The sequence below is a fragment of the Medicago sativa genome, chromosome 1 (assembly GCF_051527215.1).
Source record: "Medicago sativa cultivar Bolivia chromosome 1, Bolivia_mono, whole genome shotgun sequence".
NCBI lineage: Eukaryota > Viridiplantae > Streptophyta > Magnoliopsida > Fabales > Fabaceae > Medicago > Medicago sativa.
Window position 1 is genome coordinate 5,396,790 of NC_140749.1, and position 19,417 is coordinate 5,416,206.

Here is a 19,417-nt window from a genome sequence, read left to right on the forward strand (position 1 = left end):
ATAAGATAAACATATCCTATTAGCTAATCAAATCCTATTAGTCTAATGTATCTTATCCTAAAACACGTTTTGTAAGTCAAGCACTCCTTTGCTTAAAAATGAATATGGTTATGAACCCACCCACACTACGATTTCGTCTTGAAAAATGAAATATAAATATACTATAGATAGATTTTGAAGTTGAGCACTGTGAAGTCCTTTTTTTTAAATAGTCGCAATAGCTTCTTCCTCTTCAGAGGAGAAAACAACGCAGTTGAACCACCAAACCGTACATGTAACCCTATTACAGAACCAGAAAGGAATGTGGACTACATTCATGAAAGGGGAGATATCATCACAGTTTGGCGATGAACTCCCTCGAGTTTGTAGCACCACACAATTCCGGTGGTTTGATGGCAGAAGATAGAAACTGGTGGCTCCAGTATTTTGCTAGTAGGGACAGTGAGTGAAAGATTGTGGGGATGGGTTATTGTAATTTCATATAATCAAAAGGTTTCATAACAATAATAGAAATTGCACATATAATATGGTGAACCACCCACTGAATTAAAAAAAGACCAATGCAATTCAATCTCTCAAAAAGATAGTCAAATGCAACAAGTCTTAAACTTTTTTTTTTTTTTGAAGGAACAAGTCTTAAACCTATGAAACCGTTATATTCTACTTTGGAAAATTCAATATCAAATTGTTCAATGTCATCCTAGAACAGCTACAATACAGAAATTACAGTAAAGACTGAGGTGCTAATTGTAAAATGGAAAGTAAGAAACAGTCCTATAAGCGTCATCATTTTCTTTTTGACTGAAAGCACCGGCATTTTTATAAATTACATGTGAAGTTTCTGTGGATTCCAACCAAATGTCTCAAAAATTACTCGAGAACATTCAAACTACAGAGAACTTAAATGGTGATCTCAAAAGAGCCACAAAAGAGTGCAAGTAGGAAATAATGGCCACAATAAGAAAGAAATCTTCAGTAATACTGCAATATCATGGTGATTATTATTTCAGTATTCATGATCTTCAAGTAGTTCCAGCTAAGCCACATCTCTAGACTCTAATGAAACGAAATTGTCACTCCACCTGGCTATACCGATAAAATCCATAGCAATAAGTAAGGCAAATCCATAACAGATGTAACCTGGCCCTGGCAGCTTTGGAAAAATTATTGAATTGCCATAAATGTGAGGCGTGACAACAGTAATATTTGCTGCAACAAAAAATGGCTGCCAAGCTACAGTTAACGCTCCCAAACTGCCCCCCTATCCTACATAGCGACACTCGAACATTTTTTAGGCTGAACTAATAGTCACCACTACACAATTTATAGTTGCAATAAAACTCCAGACCAAAAATAATGCAATCAAATGTAAGAAACTTGACAATAGGGAGCAGTAGAACATATTGAAGCATGAAATGTATCAGTATAATTTTTCCATTTAAGCATTTTGGGAGGGGGGGAAACATTATGTATGTCACTTTACGATTGGAATGATACATTATCAGAGAATGCATCAAACATTTGTGACAACCCTTCCTGATCCTCTATCAATTAAAATCACCGATTTCAAAAGTTAAAGGAAGAATAGAATTTTTAGAAAACTTACCATAAAAAAGTCACTGCTATTAACCAAAAAACAGAGAGCCCACCGGCCTCTTTATAAGATGATCAGACGAACAATCTGTCCCATAAACTGGAATGACTTTTTTGTTTCTCTTAAACATTTATTTTTCTCATCCCGACCCCAATGCTGCACAAATTACAACCACACAAAAATAATAAGTATAACACAGCGTCTAAATATTATACTAGTAAAGCCACAATTAAAGAATTCCTAGTAATCTACCTCTGCAAGCACGTTAAGCTTCTCACGTACATCTTTCAGCATTTCCTGTACATCTCCTTCCCATTTGCAGAACTCCAGCTCCTTACCTTCCAGGAGCTTTTCAGATACCTAAAAGCAACAACAACAGAATGACATGCTTAAAGAAATTCTTGATGGTTTCATGATATGTGCATAATTAAATTCTTTAATAAAGAATTCATTAGGTCTGATTCAGAGTTCACTACAGGATTTCCCACCCCTAAATATTGGAAAGACAATGTATACGTGTGTGTATAAATATACACATAGATTCACATGTGTGCACAAACACCTACAATCACCTTGCTCATTCTCCTAATATCTGTGTTAAATTAAAAAAAATCAAGGTATCATGCAATGCAGTAATAACAAAAGCCCACACAAAATTCTTCGTGATTGCTTGATATGATCCCTTACTGATCCAACATTCAAGAGTTATTATTCATAACATGAAGTAGTCACACAAGTAATAACATGATACATGCAATCAGAATCTCTTTTCCAAACTTAAAACTTCAACTCTTCGAGGTAAGCTAAATCTTGAGTTGTGGTTAAAGTTTAACAACGCTCTATTTTGATGTCTCTTTTTCTCAATCTCACTTATGTTAATTAATCAAATACTCTTCTCACTTATTAATTCATTTATTATTCAATAATCTTTATTTATTTTTAATCTGGGAATGGACTCATGGTATCCAAACAGTTAAACCTCAAGACTAATCCCCAAGGATATAAAGTATAAGGTAAGGGGCAACTTGAAATGCACCGTTTCACTTACCTATAAAAAAATTTAAAAATTAAATTAAAATAATGATAAAACACAAACACGGTCTAGAAGCTACCACATATTTCCTTCATTCATTTTCCCTTCCCATTCTACTTCACTCTTGTTCCTCATATTTCCCAACAAAAAATTCTATCAAATATCACTTGTACAATGAAATAGCTTATAGCTTAGATGTGCAATTTTTCTTGTGGGTGTTTGATTTGGTTAAATTGTGATGATTTGAAGAGAAAAAAATTCTCATAGATGCATCTCCATTCCCGTCATCAGGATTAAAAAAAAATCTCATAGATGCATCTCCATTCCCATCATCCGAATCTCATAGATGCATCTCCATTCCCATCATCCGGATTCGAACTCTAGACATATGGTTAAAGGGCTCAAGCTTCTAGCTACTCAACCACACCTTGATTGTTAAACAATAAATCCTCATATAAGTTTAAATTAGCTTCTACGTTCCAATTTTTTTTTTTTGAATGATTTTTTTTTTTGGCTTTCAAACCGGTTTCCGACCCACCAATGGTGGGCGACTAATCCGGCTCATGCGTAGAGGCATGCGCACTGGCCAAATGTTGTTCCTCCTGGGAATCGAACCCGGTATTCCCCCTGTATGCTTATAAGAAACTTTTATGAGTAACTAGTGAACCATAAAAGCTCCCCATAAATAGATTGGATTCCCTTTTAAGAGATGGGAAAAGTGAGGTACCTGCTTTGTAATAACCTGGCCAGCAGTTATATGAGAAAAATGGATATTGTAGAAATGGGAAAGAAACAAAGGTGCGCTTCTTTCCGCAAGTTCCTCTAAATATTTGGCATATGTAGTACCAGGTGAACTTGGATTGGGAATCTCAACACCTTGTTCCTTCAACCATTCTAGATCCTTCAAAATTCCTTCAGATCTTTCCAATCCAGTTTTCCTCAAGTATGCATCTGCAATTCAAACACGCAAAAAAAATTCACCATCATAACTAAATCAAATCAAAAATAAATTTCACAAATGTTTTAGGCCCTATTTGAATAAACAACTATTAAGAGCTTGTAGAATAAGCAATGGTTTTCAATTATGGTTGTAGTTAGGCTGTGAGCCTTTGTATTGCGGCTGATGAGGTTGAAATTGCGGTTGCGATGCCATTGCAGAGACCATAAAATTTGTTATTTTGCGAGACCACAATTTAAAACAATGAGCATAAGCGCTTATCCTATATCCTATAAGTGTTTTGTTACACAATCATATAAGTGCTTAGGTATAAGCTATTTCTATAACATAACAAAATCAAAATCAAATTGGTTTGATTTAAGGTACAAATTGTTTTCATAATTTATCCTGATACCTTATAGAAATAAGCTACAAACAGCTTATGTGATAATTTGTTACTAGAAACTTTCCCAAACAGTCTCAGAAGTGCTTGCGTCGGTAAATAAGTTCAAATAAGTCAATTCAAACACGTTATTGACGCATGTCTGTTTTTAGTAACAGATAACAAAAGTCTAGATACATAACATAAAAATCTATTCAGAACTAAGTTTTCACCTCGAAACGCTATTTTTAACCTCAAATTAATGAATTCAAAGTCGATTTTCTCTACCATATAACCAAACAAACACTTAATAACTGCAATGAATTATTGAACTTACATGAAACATTATCCGAATCATCAACAATGCGTTCGAGTGTAGCAAAAACTAGTTGATTATCAACCAAGAATCGAAGAAAGCCTTTCATAGAAGGATACCACGTGTCAGGGATTTGTCCTTCAGCGTCTTCTACTACAACAGAAGTGGTATTGTTGACGGTGTTGGTTTTGTCGTTGTGGAGTTTCATGGCAACGAACCTCATCTCTTCGGTGATTCCGGTGGTTTCACCAGGGTAAAGTTTTCGATAGCGGTTTCTTTTTCTAACCAACGGTGGATAAGAAGATGAAGAGGAGTTACTATTGTTGTTTTCGTTGCTGTTGTTGAGAATGATGATTCTTCTTCTGGTGTTGAAGCGTGTTCGATTGGGAAGTGTTGATGATGGTGGGAATGGTAACCATGGTTGTTGCAGTTGAGTGGGTTTCGCTGTTAACAACATTGCAATGTTATTCTTTTCTACTCGATAGCTTCTTTGAAGATTCTGCACTGTTCTTGTGGGAAATGTTCAGCTTAACCTCCAAATCCAATTTTATACTAAATCTTATTTAAATTATTACTCCCATCCCATTGTTACATTTTTTAATTTAAGTTATTTATGCCAAAAAAAAAATTTCTTTGTTAGGGTTTGTACATGTTAAAAAAAACTAAAAGTAACAAAAAAAAATTATCGAAAACAATAATCATTTAATAAAAAATATATAATATAAAATACATGAATTTTAAACCTACTATTTTGAATTTCTTAATGTGTATATATACAGAGAGTGTTTGACCTACTAAAAATTGAAGGGCAGAACATGACAACTTCAGTTACACGTTTGTAAAACTGTTTATGGAACATGACAAACTAGAGGCAAGAGATAGAGCAAAAACAAAATTTTTTGCACATCACTAAACCACAACACAACTTTGTATACTGTTCATCAAAGGCAATGAATTTATTTTGTGCCAAAAAAATAAATGTCACAGTGGTTGTTATCCACACCACTCAACCAAACACAAGTTTCTTTTAAAAAAATCGATATAAAAAAAGTTTAGGAGTTATTGCTACTAGACATGATATATGAAATAATTACAAAATTTGTAGCAATGAATTTAGCATTAGAAATAAATCATATATTTTAAATATAATACTTATAATTTAATTATAATTATATGAATAAAAGCAAAAATTGAAAATAGAAACACTGAATGATATGCCTGTAGTATCTTGTCAAAATCAAACAAAAGATAACTTTATCCAAAAAAAAAAGAAGATATAACTGCTATTTAACATAACCTTTTAGTTTGTTTGAAGAGAAAACGAACAAAAAACAAGGGAAGAGAAGCTAGAAACAAAATTAAAATAAAATATAATAAGAAATCCATCTTCAATGACCAGACCAAAATTTATCAAAGGCATCCACCTATCCAACGATGCCCTTGTTGAGGCATCGAAGTTGAATTACTTTCAAAATAGAAATGAAAATCAAAATCTCTAATGCTTAATGCCTAACAATAACAATTAACAAAAAAAAGGGGATTTACATTACATAAATATACATATACATGGGTTACAATTGTGTATCCTATCCTATGTACAAAAGACACTGATTAGAATACCAAAGGGCAAGCTGATCTCCAACACTGATGAAATTCGAAGCGCCGAAAGAATGATCGTAGAATAAAAAAAATATGCAAGTTAGGCATGCCAAACTCTTGGTCCACCTTGGGCCTTCACTAAACATGTTAAATGGTGTCAAGTCGATGCCACAGAACACCACAAGCTTCCCGTGCATTTGACATGTAAATGTCAATATGTCATGCAGATACGCCTACCCAGCTCTTCAGAAGTATTTACATATCTATCTACTTAGGCGCATGTTTCATCGTCGCCCTGATATCTGCGTAACTCAGCTTCTCTAAAATTTGAGGCATTCAGCCCAGTCCACAACAACAGTAAACGGTCACCAACTAAAACCAGCATCTTTTAATTTCTGTAAGAACTTTAATGTCTCCGTATAAGAAGGGTCTAAGCGGCTCACTGGTTTGCAAGAATTTATATGATCTGTTGATTCCAATACCTGTTTTTCAAGATAAATAGGAAAGCAAGAATTAAACTAAGTGATATACCCAAAAGGCAGAAACTTAAAATATTGGATAGAGTCCTCCGATATGATTTTGTCAAAAATTAAACATGGGTGTATCTACCCTTGGATTTTAACGAGTCAAGATCACAATGTACTTTAAACTAAATCAAGGGTCTGCTTGTGCACTTTAAGATACATCAAAGAAAGAAAGAAAAAAACAGATAATATTACGGTCAATAGCACAGAAATGACAAAAATACTTGATAAAAAAATATATTAATATGAAGCAAATCTGGTTGCATCAAACGAAGAGACATCTATAAATTGGAATCTCATGAATTGTCACATGAGTGTTATATTTACCATTCCCAATGTTTCAGATCTAGAAATTGTGGTAAAACTGGTATGACCAAGTGCCCATGGTTGTGGTAAAAATCCTTATTTCTCATGCATCCTAGGTCCAATAGGACCCTCTAGAGGCTAGAACAACCCCCTCTACCCCACCCCAAAAAAGTCAGTTTCCAAGGACTACTCGAAGAATAAGAGTTAATTGGAAAAATCATAATGTAGTATGCAGGCTTAAAGCTTGCACATTTAAAAGGACATGCAGATAAAATGTTATTAAAGCATCTTTCATAGGACCATCGACTAAATCACTATAAAATGATGCACTCCGTACTCACGGATACTTTTTTCTGATAACTGTAAATAACTTTTGCACATAATGCAGGCTTCTAGTTGACGGCGTACCAATGGTGTACAAAACAGAAATGAAGGAACAAATAGCACACATATAACAAGCAGGCCACATACAAGTCAATAAAATGGAAATTGAACAGTGCAATCAAACCAAACCCAAGTATCTTTCAAGCAGACTATTAAAATGAGAAAAGGCACAGTTAACCCAATCAAAATCATCATGAAAATAAAAGTGATGACCTTAAATCATTAAACTAAAGCGGAAGTATCATTAGTTACTGCACTCTATTTTTTTAAAAAGGAAAAAGGAAAATTTATTCTTGGGCATTAGCGGGGGGGAACTGCCTTTGCAGCTGGGAGTTCAGGAGGGGACCACTTGAGTTACAGCTTACTCAAAAAAATGTTTTATTTTTCATTTAGTTTATTTTTCCTGTCACATTAGATATAGTTTCACAATATACTTACAACTAGTTCCCCAAATCCAGGATATGCTGACTCAATTGGTACAATTTCCATTCGAAAGGCCCATCCACCATAACCTTCCACTATTGGAGTTACCTTAGTCTGCATAAAAATGGTGACAACTCAAACTCAAAAAAAGACACTAGCATGATAATAACAAGGAAAAACTAAACTGGTGATTACCTCACAAAAACTTAGGACATCCAGAACACTTTTCTTATAGAGTAGATGGATATACTCATTAAGCTCAACCAATCTTGAAGACCCACTTCTTAGCTCTCCTATCTATATAACATTAAGAACCAAGTGCTAAAAATTCTTCTACATGAAGCAATTTATTATAATAGTACATTAATTAACATCCACTGTTGAATGGGGACATCAACTTTAAATGCTCACCGTTGGAGCAGGACGAAGTACAAGGCCCATTCGCCAAGGCATATCTGCAAGTTTGCTGCCAAAATGTGGACAGCTATAAAACACCTACGACAAAAAATAAAGCATAAAAAAAGAGCGTACGATTTTCTAAACATATATTTAATTAAGGAGTTGATTGATACTTACTATTCCTCTTGTGTTATTCACAAGATTATCATATTTTTCCTCCTTTGCTGTATGAAGAATCTGCTTCACGACCAAACCCCCCAAGCTGCAGATGAAAGAGAACCACGAGGAAAATTCAAATAAAGTGAGGCACAATTTGACAAATCAGATAACTAGGTATCCCAAATGTTAAGAAACTGCAATTAAAAAACATCAGAACAACTAGTTGTGTTTTTGTCCAACTGCCACACTAACCTATGCGTAACAAAAACAACAGGTCGATTCCCAATTCCTGCAGCAACAAGTTTCTCCAGTAGCATAGAACTAACTTCCTGCAAGTTTCAAATAAACATGTTGATGAACTAGAATGTAACTGGAAAGTAGAGGCAAGATTGCTGCCTTGCTTTGTGATGGATGTCACGTGTTCAAATCCAAAAAACAGCATCTCCGCTTTAGACTCCACCTAGTGGAAGTCTTGTGCAACAGGCCCCCTTTTAGAGAGGTTATGCCGCACAGGTTCTAACTTCTAATGGCTTAACATTTCCATGAGACAGGAAATGAAGAGAACTATATATCCTTCGATCATGAGTAAAAAGAAAAACTTGATTAGGGTAGTGGAAAATTATGAAGTATTTTCAGTGCTGTCATATATGTCAGTAGGTTGCAAACTGGAACATGAACAAAACCAAATAAATAACGCAGAAACTAAATGATGTAGTAAAAACATATTTGTTCACAGCCCATCAATTCAAATCGCAGTTAACACTATTTAAATCTTCATCCACAAAAGTCAGGCTCACTTCAATAAGAGTTTATTTAAGCATGGGATAGAAGTAAGATAAAAAATATTTTTGAAAACCACAAATGTACTTGGTAATTAGTACAGAACCGTGTGTTTTGTAATGATGTTAGCATTGACTACACGATCAAGTAATAGTGCTTCCAGTATTGGACAATAGGAACAGGTGCTGAAATTATAACTTTGAAGCCTGCGTATGATAATGCTTCAAAATCCACAATGATAATGATAGTTTTTAACAACTCTTAACAAGGCTCATAGAGGATGAAAACCCATCTCAGATCATATACGGCGAAGGATTGGCAAATAACTTAAAAATCAAGTTAATGGTGCAGAATTAAAATGCAATTCTGTTTATTAAACTATTGATCAAGTAATGACAGATAAGTGAAAAAAGTGTAACCTGAAGAGGCAGGCTAGCTCCAGACCACTGTGTGAGATTAGTCTGTATAAAAAATCAAGAGTTAGGTGAAGGGGATCATGCATGAGACAAGCTCTAAATAATCTGTTAGAAGTAGAATGAACAACAAAAAAGCCTACAATATTTATAAGCTAGAGCAATCTTTCTAAGGCAGACAGATCAAAATCTTATGAAGTCAAACCTTATATCTGAGGGTAAACAAGCGAGCGTGGGGAAAATCGCCGGAAAGCCATTCACCAGGCCAAAAGGTTCCAAGCTTTCCAGCTTCCTCGTCAACTTTCTCTACCAAGGTAGACATAGTTGAGGATTTGTCTTCAGATATACGCCAAGTTTTGTAAGGGCCGCCACGGAGGCCATGGACAAAAACCACATCTAGTGGAGGACAATCTGCATCTAGGCTGCTTTTAGTTGAATCACTTGAACCACTAGAGCAGGTCCCATCATTCAAGGATTCGGTCCCATCCTCAACAACAGCAGATGTGGCTACATATATGTCTTCCGAGAAAGATCCTTGCCGATATGTTTCATTGGAACACTTCCAGTGAGGAAGATGAGAATTTATCAGAAATATCATGTCATCATAACGGGGACACAAATTATAATTATTTACACTACCACCAGAAGGGCCGGTACCACCAGAAGAGCCGGCACTGTCAGACCTTCCATTAATCTGGTCATTGCAAAATATATTTAAAAGTGCTGCCCTGGCATAACTTTGCAACTTAAGGTCACTGCAACCTGGAATATTACCATTAGCACAGTCATCAAGCCAACTGCACCAAGTTTTATCAGCTACAATTATCTTCTTGACTCTGGGAAGCAGTGAGAGGATGGTCAACAACCGAGCTGCATGCCTACGGATATGAGCTGTTGGGGGAACTCGGACACTAGCTGGATCATTTATATCTGATCTAGGTGGTTCCTCACCTTCACTTGATTTCCTTTCCTGCCCCTCGTGCGCTCTTGATGATGCATCATAAGCTTCGATAGCAGCCAGTCTCTCATAATCGTCATTCAACAAAAAGCGCCTCAGCAAACATAAAATGCCAAAATCAACAATCTTGTCCTGAGACTCGGAGTCTTCTGCACATACTTCAGTCAGAGCCTTAATACCTTTAAGGGTTGCCAAGGCAGAATCTGCAGCACCGAATTTAGGCAGACTATCCTTTTTTAAACTTTTAAACGGCCCTGCTAAAGGTTCCAGGGAAAGAAAATCTACAAGTGGGGATATATCCTCAGAAGTAGACACGGTTCTCAATTGTTTAGCTGCCAGATTAACAACAGCACTTGAAAGCTGCTTTGCAACTTGTGCAGCAGAAGCAATATTTGCATTATTGATTAAAGTCTGCAAAAGTTAAGACAGCTAAAACATAAATCAAAAGTTGACTTGGAATTGAAGCAGCACAATCAGATAACTATAGTATGTCATTTTTTTAACAGCGAGAGAGAAAATTATTTTTATACCTTCACTTTATCACTTTTTGGTTGACTGACTCCTTTATCAATTGATTTCTTGATGGAATTTTGTACTTCATTTAACAGCATGACCAACCATCCTTGGGAAAGTGGTACAGATGTTGCTCCATAGTCTTCAAGGATCTGAGACAGTATTTTTATGGCTGAACTTCGTATAATATCAGAAGAAAATGTTCCAAAAACCCAGGGAATGAGAATACCCGACCACTTCTGACTCTCTTCAAGAGATAAATGACGATCACCTGTACAGAGTAGTTCTAATGTCTTTGCTATTGCTTCTTGCACCTGCATATGCTTTGTCGTCTTAGCAATGTCTCTCATCGAATTAAGACCCTTCTCCATCACAGTCTTCTGCACCCCAGGACTCCTCTCAACAGATAAAAGAAAGGCAGAAAAAGCTACCCGAGCCAACGAAACATCTTCATGCTTACATGCATGCAATATAGTAGAAAGAAGATTGGAACTCCAATCAGAAACAGATTCATTCAAAGGTGTATCACGGTCTTCTAAAAGCAACCGCACCACCAAACTCGCGTGCCATTTTACAGATCTCTCAGGTGCCATTAGAGCAGACAAGACTGCATTTCCATCCTGATCTAGTTCCTGAATACGAGATCTATTCAACTTTGATGCAGTTGCCCAATTTGCCAATGCCCAGGTGGCAAAAGGAACAGCAACTTGTTCACAGTGTAAATCATCCCAGAGACCAGGTACAACAACAGAGGACATATTTTGTTTTACCAGCGAATCATCAAACTTATGGTACAAGAGGGTTGTTGGTGTCCGGTGCTGCAACGGTTCTTCGTCGTGATCAAAATCAGTATTATCAAACTTCATTTCATCACGGGTCCTTGAAAGTCCTAAAACAGAGGTACCTCCAAGTATCTTGATTCCAATCCCTTTCCTTCCTATCCCACCACCATCATCATCATCGTCTGGAGGCTCATCCAAATGCAAACCCCCTTCCTCAATAACTTGCAGGGCAGCAGCAATATCTCTGGTTTCAGCATTTCCAGGCAAAGACGGTCTAAAAGATACCTTCTCTGCATTGTCACAGCTGGATGTAACAATATCCATTATAGCAGCCACAAGCATGCTCCTACCTTTCAAAGAATCAGAAAGGTCAAATGCACTACGTCTCGAATTCTTCTGCCATAAAAAATTTCATGATGTTACCAATGCTCACACCAGAGAGAAAGAAAAAGGACACAACCTACAGCATCACAATAGTAAACCTTGCATTGATTTATGAAATTGTTTAGATTGACTTTATTGAGTTTATCTACCGGCGTAAGTTTTGTGAGACTGTTTGGGAGAACTTATGAAAACAGCTTATGACATTGTTCACAAGTTGTTTTCAGATGATTTCCATAAGTTCTCCCAGGCAGCTTATGAAAACAGCTTATAGTGTATACAAAAACAATCTAACTTTACTTTTTCTTTTGCTATGGAAATAGCTTATCTGAAAGCGTTTGTGCTATAAGCTGCAAATAAGTTGTTTATCCAAAACAAGGTTATCTAGATTATGAAATGCATTACCATCAAATAAAAACTACAACATCTAAAACTAAAACTAGGTCTAATTCAAGCTTAATAAAATCGATTATTACAGCTGAGAAAGAATCAAGTACCAATTTATTCTTCGAACGCCGCGGCTTGCAAGAGAAGATAAACCTTAGAAGATTCGGAACAGCGTGAGGCCGTGCAAACACAGCAGCAGAAACATCAGGATCCGAAATCAAATACGCCAACGCTCTCGCCGCCTCCGCCTGAGTACCACCACCAGCATCCTTCACAACCGCAACAGAATCAAGCAACCAATCCACAACCGCACCCCCACCAGCACCAACAATCGCCGCTCTCCGGCTCGAATTCGCCGCCGAAATATCCGCGAGCAACGCCGCAACACGAATCTCGAATCCAGACCGAACCTCGTGGTTCGCGGAAGATAACACCGACCGTAGCGACTGCCATAGAACAGTGGCGGCAAGGCTCGTTCGTTTTACGTGGTGGAAGATTCGGTTGATGGATTCGGCGGAACGATGCGCGGCGTGTTCGGCGGTTGTGTAGAGAGGACTAGGGGATTTGGATTGATCAGATTGTGATTGAGTTTCGCGGCCGTAATCATAGGAGAGGAATGCGACGGAGGCAACGACGGCGGTGGAGAGAGCGACGATGGAGGTTTTGGAGAGATATGAGGAAGTGGTTGCAGGAGAGAGTTTGTTAGGAACGGTTGGAGGGGTAATTTGGGTATTTTGTGAAATCTTCTCGGGTGAATGTGAATTGGAAGAAGATGAAGAAGAAATGTAATATTTGTGGGGATTAGGGAAACGAAGAAGGGGTCGTGTTCTTCTAAAACAGATTCGAAGCATTGTTTTGTTTAATTTAGTTTTTGTGATTAATAAATATTGCAATGTGATGAGAATAATGATATCATAGTTGTGGAATTAGTATTGTGATTGAAAAAGAGAAGAGAAGAGAAGAGGGTCGTTGATTGGCTTGAGTGTCTTCTTTCTTGCGTGAGGGGTGAAGATGTTGCAGGCTTGGATGGATGGCGGGAGTGTGTACCTCGGTTTTGTGCATGAAATGAAATGCAAGGTGCTGCTACATGCATGGACGGACAATATAGGATTTTAGGAATTTTGTCACAAGAATATGCCATGGAATTTTGTTGCATATTATATAGCGGAGTTTGAAACTCGGACACTCTACTTCTTCACATTTTAAATGTGTGAGTTCTATCCACTAAATTATTTGTTGTTCGTGAAAGCTTGGAACGGCAGAAGGTGTTACACATGCAGATACTCTAACGCTTAAGTTAGTATTTTGAGCAAAGACGAGATTAAGAGATATAATAAATTGTACCTTAAAAGATTTTTTTTTTAAAAAAAAAAAAACTTAAGAGATTGTAATAAAGTCTCTTAATATATGGAAGTGTATGTTGCCGTTATTTCTAAGTTTCTAGTCGTTGATGAACGGTTACAGACAACGGGATCTGAAATCGTCGAACGTTACAGAATGACAATGATCTAAAGTTTTGAAACTTTTTTTAGTGTGTTTTAGCTTCTTCGGAATATATCTTCCAAACAGTGTTTTATAGGTTTAAAAAGGGATGGAAGGACATTCTATTATGATGGTTGGGTGTTTTTTTTCTCACCTCCCTCATTTTTTAAAATTTTTTGTGGATATTTTTTTTTATTTCCAATTTTGCTAATGTGTTTGAAGTTTTTTATTTAGAGTATTACTTTTTCCGTCCTATGAGGTTTTCACCCGCCCTACAAATTTTCCAAAAATGCTCATGTGATTTTCGGATTTTAGAATCCGAATTGAGTTTTTCATTTGTTATGGGGTGTGAAAAAATGAGTTTTTTGACCAATTCGTATTTCATAATTCGAAACCCCCAAAAAATAGGACGCGTTCATTGATTTTTTCGAATTATAGAATCCGAACACCCCATAAACCACTTTTTCAAGGGAAAAACAGTTCGAATTATATAATTCAAACTATATCAGCACAAAATTTAAACATGCTTGTAACATGGATAGTCATTTTAAGGACCATATTAATTTTCCTAACTTTCATAATTATGTTTTAGGTCATTGTTAGCTGTTCCCGGTCAAAAAAACGATATTCGGGTTATTTGATTGGATTGCTCCTTGGCCATAAAATCAGAAGAAAAAAAAATCAAGGATCAAGAATCCCTTATAAGGAACTTCTTAAGGGACTATGCCCCTCAAAATCCAAAATTTCATTGTTTAGACATATTTTTCATTTTTTAAATTTTTTCATATTCTCAGAAAATCTGAAATTTTTTGCATTAGTTTCATTTGATTTTTAGAACTTTATGGTGGTATTTTATAATTTTTTGATTTTATTTGACATGTTTTATCATTTTTTTTCTTTATTGTTTTGTTGTTTTTAAAAACAAAGTTTAAAATTGTTGAAATGATAAAGATGTTGATTGTTGCTTATATATAAGCATATTTCGGATTATATAATCTGAACTCATCCAAACTGTGAGAATATCATAGAGTGAGAAAAATAGTAGTCTTTTATTTATTGGTTCGGATCGGGCAAAGGCTCATGCTTGACACCTGCAGCTGCAAGGCCCGAAAGGATACATTTGGTTTGGAATTTTGCTCTCTACGCAGCACATTTTGCTCGCACCCTGCAGCCATGCCCAAAATGCCCATGCGCTAGTTAACTCGCGCAAGTATAAATTACTGCGCATGTTAAGTCACGTGGCGCAAGGCTACTTTTTTTAAAATTTATTTACTATTTTCAAATTATGTTATTAACTTTATTCAAAATTATTTTGTTTATATTAATCTAAATTATTTTCTTAACTTTATTCTAAATTATTTTCTTAACTTTATTAACTTTATTCTAAATTATTTTATTAACTTTATTTTGAAATTATTTTGTTTACATTAATCTAAATTATTTTCTTAACTTTATTCTAAATTATTGATTCGATATTATTCTTTAAATAAATACAAATATAAATAAAGGTAAATACAACATTAGAAACTAAAAGCAAATATAAAATAAAGGAACAAAATTGAGGCATAAATAATATCTCATTTTATTAATAATTCATACATTACAATAATTCATACAATAAGTTTGAACTTATTCACTATATCTACTTATTTTCTCCTTGGGGTAAAAAGTAATCAATCTTCGTGGGGTAAAATAGTGAGCAGCCTTCTTGGGGAAAATACATCATCAACCCTTGGGCTAAATTTAAATCTGGTTTTTTTTTACCACAAGAAGTTCTTTTTACCCACGGTAAAAAGTTTATGCGGTTAAAAAAGCAGATTTAAAATTATCCCAAGGGTCGATCACTTCCCCAAGTCGGCTACTCACTACTTTACCCCGAAAATTGATCAATTTTTACCCCAAAGAGAATATTGAAGAAAAAAAAAATGAAAGAAGAGAAATAGAGGGAGAGAGTGAGGAGGGGGAGAAAGTGATATGGTGTGAGGAATTAGGGAAGTTTGGAGGGGTATTTATAGGTAGAAATGGGAGCCTAGGTTGTAACTACCATAAATGTGGTAAAAAAAACGTGTAAAGTTTGTAAAAAAAAAACGTGTGGATTGAAGGTTGAAAACCTGACCACCGTCCAAAAAACGTTTGTTCATGAGCTGAGACCACCGGCCAACGTGCGTGAGTTAACTCGCGCATAGGCCAGTGGTGCGTGACTTAAGTCACGCATTGCTTACAACGTGCGTTAGTTAAGTCACGCTGCGTGACTTAACTAACGCAAAGGTATATTTGGAAGCAATGCAGGGTGCGAGCAAAATGTGCTGGGTGGAGAGCAAAATTCTTTGGTTTGACATTTAGGCCCAAGCACACCAAGTCTAAACCCTCGAATTTGGATTCCTCTTCAAAACGCCTCAATGACTAATCTCGGGTCCTTCGATTCTGTAATTGTCCACCGACTTTTATCATACCCAAAAAAACTCACCGATGCAGAGTTGATTGTAACGGTCGCTCCGCCTCATTATTCCAAAGGCTTCACGTTCACACTTATAAAAGACACCCTTCTTTGTCATCATGAGATACATATAATATATCACTCAACCTCTCGCTCTTTACTCTCTTACTAACTTGAGCGTCGGAGTATTTGCAATGTACCTCCCAACTCACATCTCGATGGTTGCCACTCGACCAACGTCATCTTTCTGGTCCTTTATTATGGAATTAGATAGGTATATTTGAGAAAGAACATATCGATCACTTATACTTTTGTGTATTATTAAAATAGATAGTTATTTAAAACTTCATGTTTATATTATTTGATTATATACTGTGAAAAATAGTTCTAGTTCTGTTCAAACATTAAAATGACTGAAGAGACAAATTTATTTCAACGTGGGCTAACGTTTTGGAATTCATATACTCCCTCTTCACTGCCACTACCCTTCGAATCTCCCATCCATCAATTCATGAACCCCTCTCCTTAATTATCATCGAACAAACACACTCTTCACTAATTAATTGCAAATTTATTTCTAACCCCTCTCTTTGTTAAGACATTACTTATAACAAAGGTAAAGCTGTGTGCTGACGAGAAACAGAGCAAGCTTGCAAAAATTAGACCACTTGTGTGTTCTAATTTTGGTTACTCTCCCCCTGCCTCCCTCCCTCCCTCCCTCTAGCATACTTCCTTGTTTCAACAATTGTCTCTTCAAAAATATTTTCATTTATCAATTTACTTGATTGCAATAACACTTGGCATTTTGAATAACAATAAAAAAGAGTCTAGTAAATGGATATATTTTTTTTGAAAGGTAGTAAATGGATATATGTTTCACATTAATTAATCCTTAAAGAGTGTATATTATCTTTTATAGAAAAACACCATGCTATTAGCTTTTTGGAACAACTTAAAACATTTTTTTTTTTAAAAAAGGCCTACTTGAAATATCTAAAACATAAGATACAAACTTTTTTTAAGGACATAAAAGTCAAATTCAAAACCTAAAATAAACATTCATGATTAAACATACATTAAGCTTAAAAAATCATATCTAAATACGATCCCATCAAAGTCCTAAGAGAGATAAGGCTAAAAAATAAAAAATAGTAGAGAAATGTTAGGGTCACACCTTTTAACACACTCCTATAACACACTCCAATAATAGTTTGCCATGTCACCCATCTTTTTTATCTATTAACTTGCTACCGGGAAAATACTTGGGTGACATTAAGTCACCGTGACATTAAATCTGGGCCACACAAAGGTGTTGTGTTGTGTGGCTCAGATGTGTTGTATGTGTTGTGTGGCCCAGATGTTGTGTGGCAATGTGTGTTGTGTGGCCTAGATTTAATGTCACGGTGACATAATGTCACACAAGTGCTTCCCCTTGCTACCGTTTCATTTTAAAAGAGTGTAATTTATTTTTATTTTTATTTTATTATTTAGATTTTAACTATTCATCGTCCTTGCTCAACCTATCTGATTATCACGTTCTACCTCTTTTCTCATGTCCACATTTTATCAATCACAAAACCTAAATTCTCTTCACATTCTGCATCTTCATCAAATTCCCATTGAAATGTACATCAATCCACCAAAAGGATGTTAATATAGATCTGGAAAGCCATTAAAAAAATAACATATATATAGATCTGGAGAAACAAAAACTGCAACAAAAATGGAGCTGATAGAAAGGGAAAAAAAATCTAATTCAATCTGTTATAAAAAAACGGAATCCTATCTAAAAAATGGTATGTGTCAGTTGCAATTAACCAAGACGTCGACGGCCACAAGAGCTTTGAAACGTCAGACACAGATAAGCCTCCGAAGCTTTCGACAAATACGGCACCGACTAACAATGAGCGATACATACAATGAAATTTGTGATAAAGATGTTTCAAAATTGGTTGCCAATCGTGTGCGATATGTGCGAGAAGCTTGATAACACTGCACTCATTCTTTTCTCTGTTTTTTTTTTTGTTTGACAAAATGTTTTACACAACCTGAACAACCGGTCAACAGGTTACACAATAAAATGTGTGGGTGACATGGCAGAATATTATTGGAGTGTGTTATAGGAGAGTGTTAAAAGGTGTGACGCTAGCATTTCTCAAAATAGTAATATCAGGATGCATAGCTTATACCTAAAAAAAGGGACGAATTTTTTAGTTGCTTAATCAAAAGAAGAAGAAAAAAAAACAATTTAAGCAAAAATATAACTATCCTTGCTTTCTTCTAAAGAAAAGAAAGGGAGAACTGGAGAAGTCAATATTTTCTGCACAAAATATGTTACAGATATGTAAGTAAGATGAGAGGGCCTTTGCAAAATGAAAATGAGAGCGATGGTTACCAAGTGGGAAAAGATGATAAACAAAGGGTTTGAATAAGTTAAAATTGAATTTTTAAAAGGAAGGCGCCCCCTTTTTTCTTCTACAAAAAATAGCTCATCATTTTGTTAGAATTTTCATATGAAGTAGATAAAACCAAATGAAAAAGTTTAAAGGTCCAAATTAGAGTCACAGGTCATATAAAACCAAGTTTTCTTATATATATCGTAAAGTATTAGTATATAGTAAACTGAATGATGGCAATAATATGATATCATGTCTTTGTCTTACATTTAAAATTTGTCTTCATATCAACAACAAAAATTGTTCCCTTCTGTTAGAAATTGAATTCCCCTGGGAAAGCCTAGAGAGAGAAGGAACTAATGATTGATCAAATGATTTCTTATCCTTTTCATTCAGTCCTGTTACATATATATATCAAGTGACTATATAATATTGCATAACGGCCTATAACAGATGGCAATCATCTAAGATGCCTTGGCCCTTAGGCTTTGTTTGGATAGTGGTAGGAAAGAAAGTTATAGGAAAGAAGGTTAAAGGAAAGAAAGTAAGAAGAAAGTGAGTAGAAAGTGAGATGATTTGTTGGTTGTTTGGTAAGAGTGAAAGTGAAAGAGGAAAGAAAGAGATGAGTTTCGTAAATGACGTAAATAACCCTATGTTATTGTGTTATTTAAATAATTTTCATTGAAAATATATTTATAACAATAATTAACATATTTAATACTCAAAATTTAAGAACTATATTAACTAATTCATTACATAACATTGTATTAAGTATTTCTTTAAGAACACGTGATTGAACTATTTAAGTTAGTCTAAAAGCATACAGGTTGGA

The 19,417-nt window shown here is 35.4% G+C and overlaps 2 protein-coding genes across 6 annotated transcripts; both read right to left on the reverse strand.

The window, feature by feature from the left end:
- Positions 1-636: 636 nt before the first annotated feature.
- Positions 637-4,783, reverse strand: HO2 (heme oxygenase 2). 4 transcript variants are annotated; one of them, XM_085757464.1, is made up of 5 exons: positions 4,284-4,783; positions 3,355-3,578; positions 1,847-1,954; positions 1,607-1,750; positions 637-1,086 (listed from the first exon to the last, which is right to left on the reverse strand). In XM_085757464.1, exons 1-4 carry the CDS (start codon positions 4,717-4,719, stop codon positions 1,658-1,660), a joined length of 861 nt encoding a protein of 286 aa, XP_085613590.1. In that variant the 5' UTR covers positions 4,720-4,783; the 3' UTR covers positions 637-1,086; positions 1,607-1,657. The 4 variants fall into 4 exon arrangements, with proteins under 4 accessions (XP_085613590.1, XP_085613581.1, XP_085613574.1 ...); XM_085757455.1 differs by having other exon boundaries at positions 637-1,153; XM_085757448.1 differs by having other exon boundaries at positions 637-1,261.
- An 826-nt stretch (positions 4,784-5,609) lies between these two features.
- On the reverse strand, positions 5,610-13,344 carry LOC146951992 (alpha/beta-Hydrolases superfamily protein). 2 transcript variants are annotated; one of them, XM_085757407.1, is made up of 10 exons: positions 12,381-13,344; positions 10,738-11,895; positions 9,455-10,618; positions 9,256-9,297; positions 8,309-8,385; positions 8,075-8,159; positions 7,910-7,993; positions 7,694-7,795; positions 7,514-7,612; positions 5,610-6,343 (listed from the first exon to the last, which is right to left on the reverse strand). In XM_085757407.1, the coding sequence occupies exons 1-10, from the start codon at positions 13,119-13,121 to the stop codon at positions 6,227-6,229; spliced, it is 3,669 nt and encodes a 1,222-aa protein (XP_085613533.1). In that variant the 5' UTR covers positions 13,122-13,344; the 3' UTR covers positions 5,610-6,226. The 2 variants fall into 2 exon arrangements, with proteins under 2 accessions (XP_085613533.1, XP_085613522.1); XM_085757396.1 differs by having other exon boundaries at positions 10,738-11,898.
- Positions 13,345-19,417: the final 6,073 nt, after the last annotated feature.

What these genes read in the sequence shown, in the direction of transcription:
- HO2 (XM_085757464.1), bottom strand. Translation starts at nt 4,719, where the DNA reads ATGTTGTTAACAGCGAAACCCACTCAACTGCAACAACCATGGTTACCA. An exon ending in TGATTCGGATAATGTTTCAT is followed by an intron (nt 3,579 to 4,283) that starts GTAAGTTCAATA and finishes TTTGAATTGCAG; the next exon opens with ATGCATACTTGAGGAAAACT. An exon ending in AGCTTAACGTGCTTGCAGAG is followed by an intron (nt 1,751 to 1,846) that starts GTAGATTACTAG and finishes TAATTTGTGCAG; the next exon opens with CATTGGGGTCGGGATGAGAA.
- LOC146951992 (XM_085757396.1), bottom strand. Translation starts at nt 13,121, where the DNA reads ATGCTTCGAATCTGTTTTAGAAGAACACGACCCCTTCTTCGTTTCCCT. An exon ending in TGAATAACACAAGAGGAATA is followed by an intron (nt 7,994 to 8,074) that starts GTAAGTATCAAT and finishes TTTTTGTCGTAG; the next exon opens with GTGTTTTATAGCTGTCCACA. An exon ending in CTGGATTTGGGGAACTAGTT is followed by an intron (nt 6,344 to 7,513) that starts GTAAGTATATTG and finishes CTTGAAAAACAG; the next exon opens with GTATTGGAATCAACAGATCA.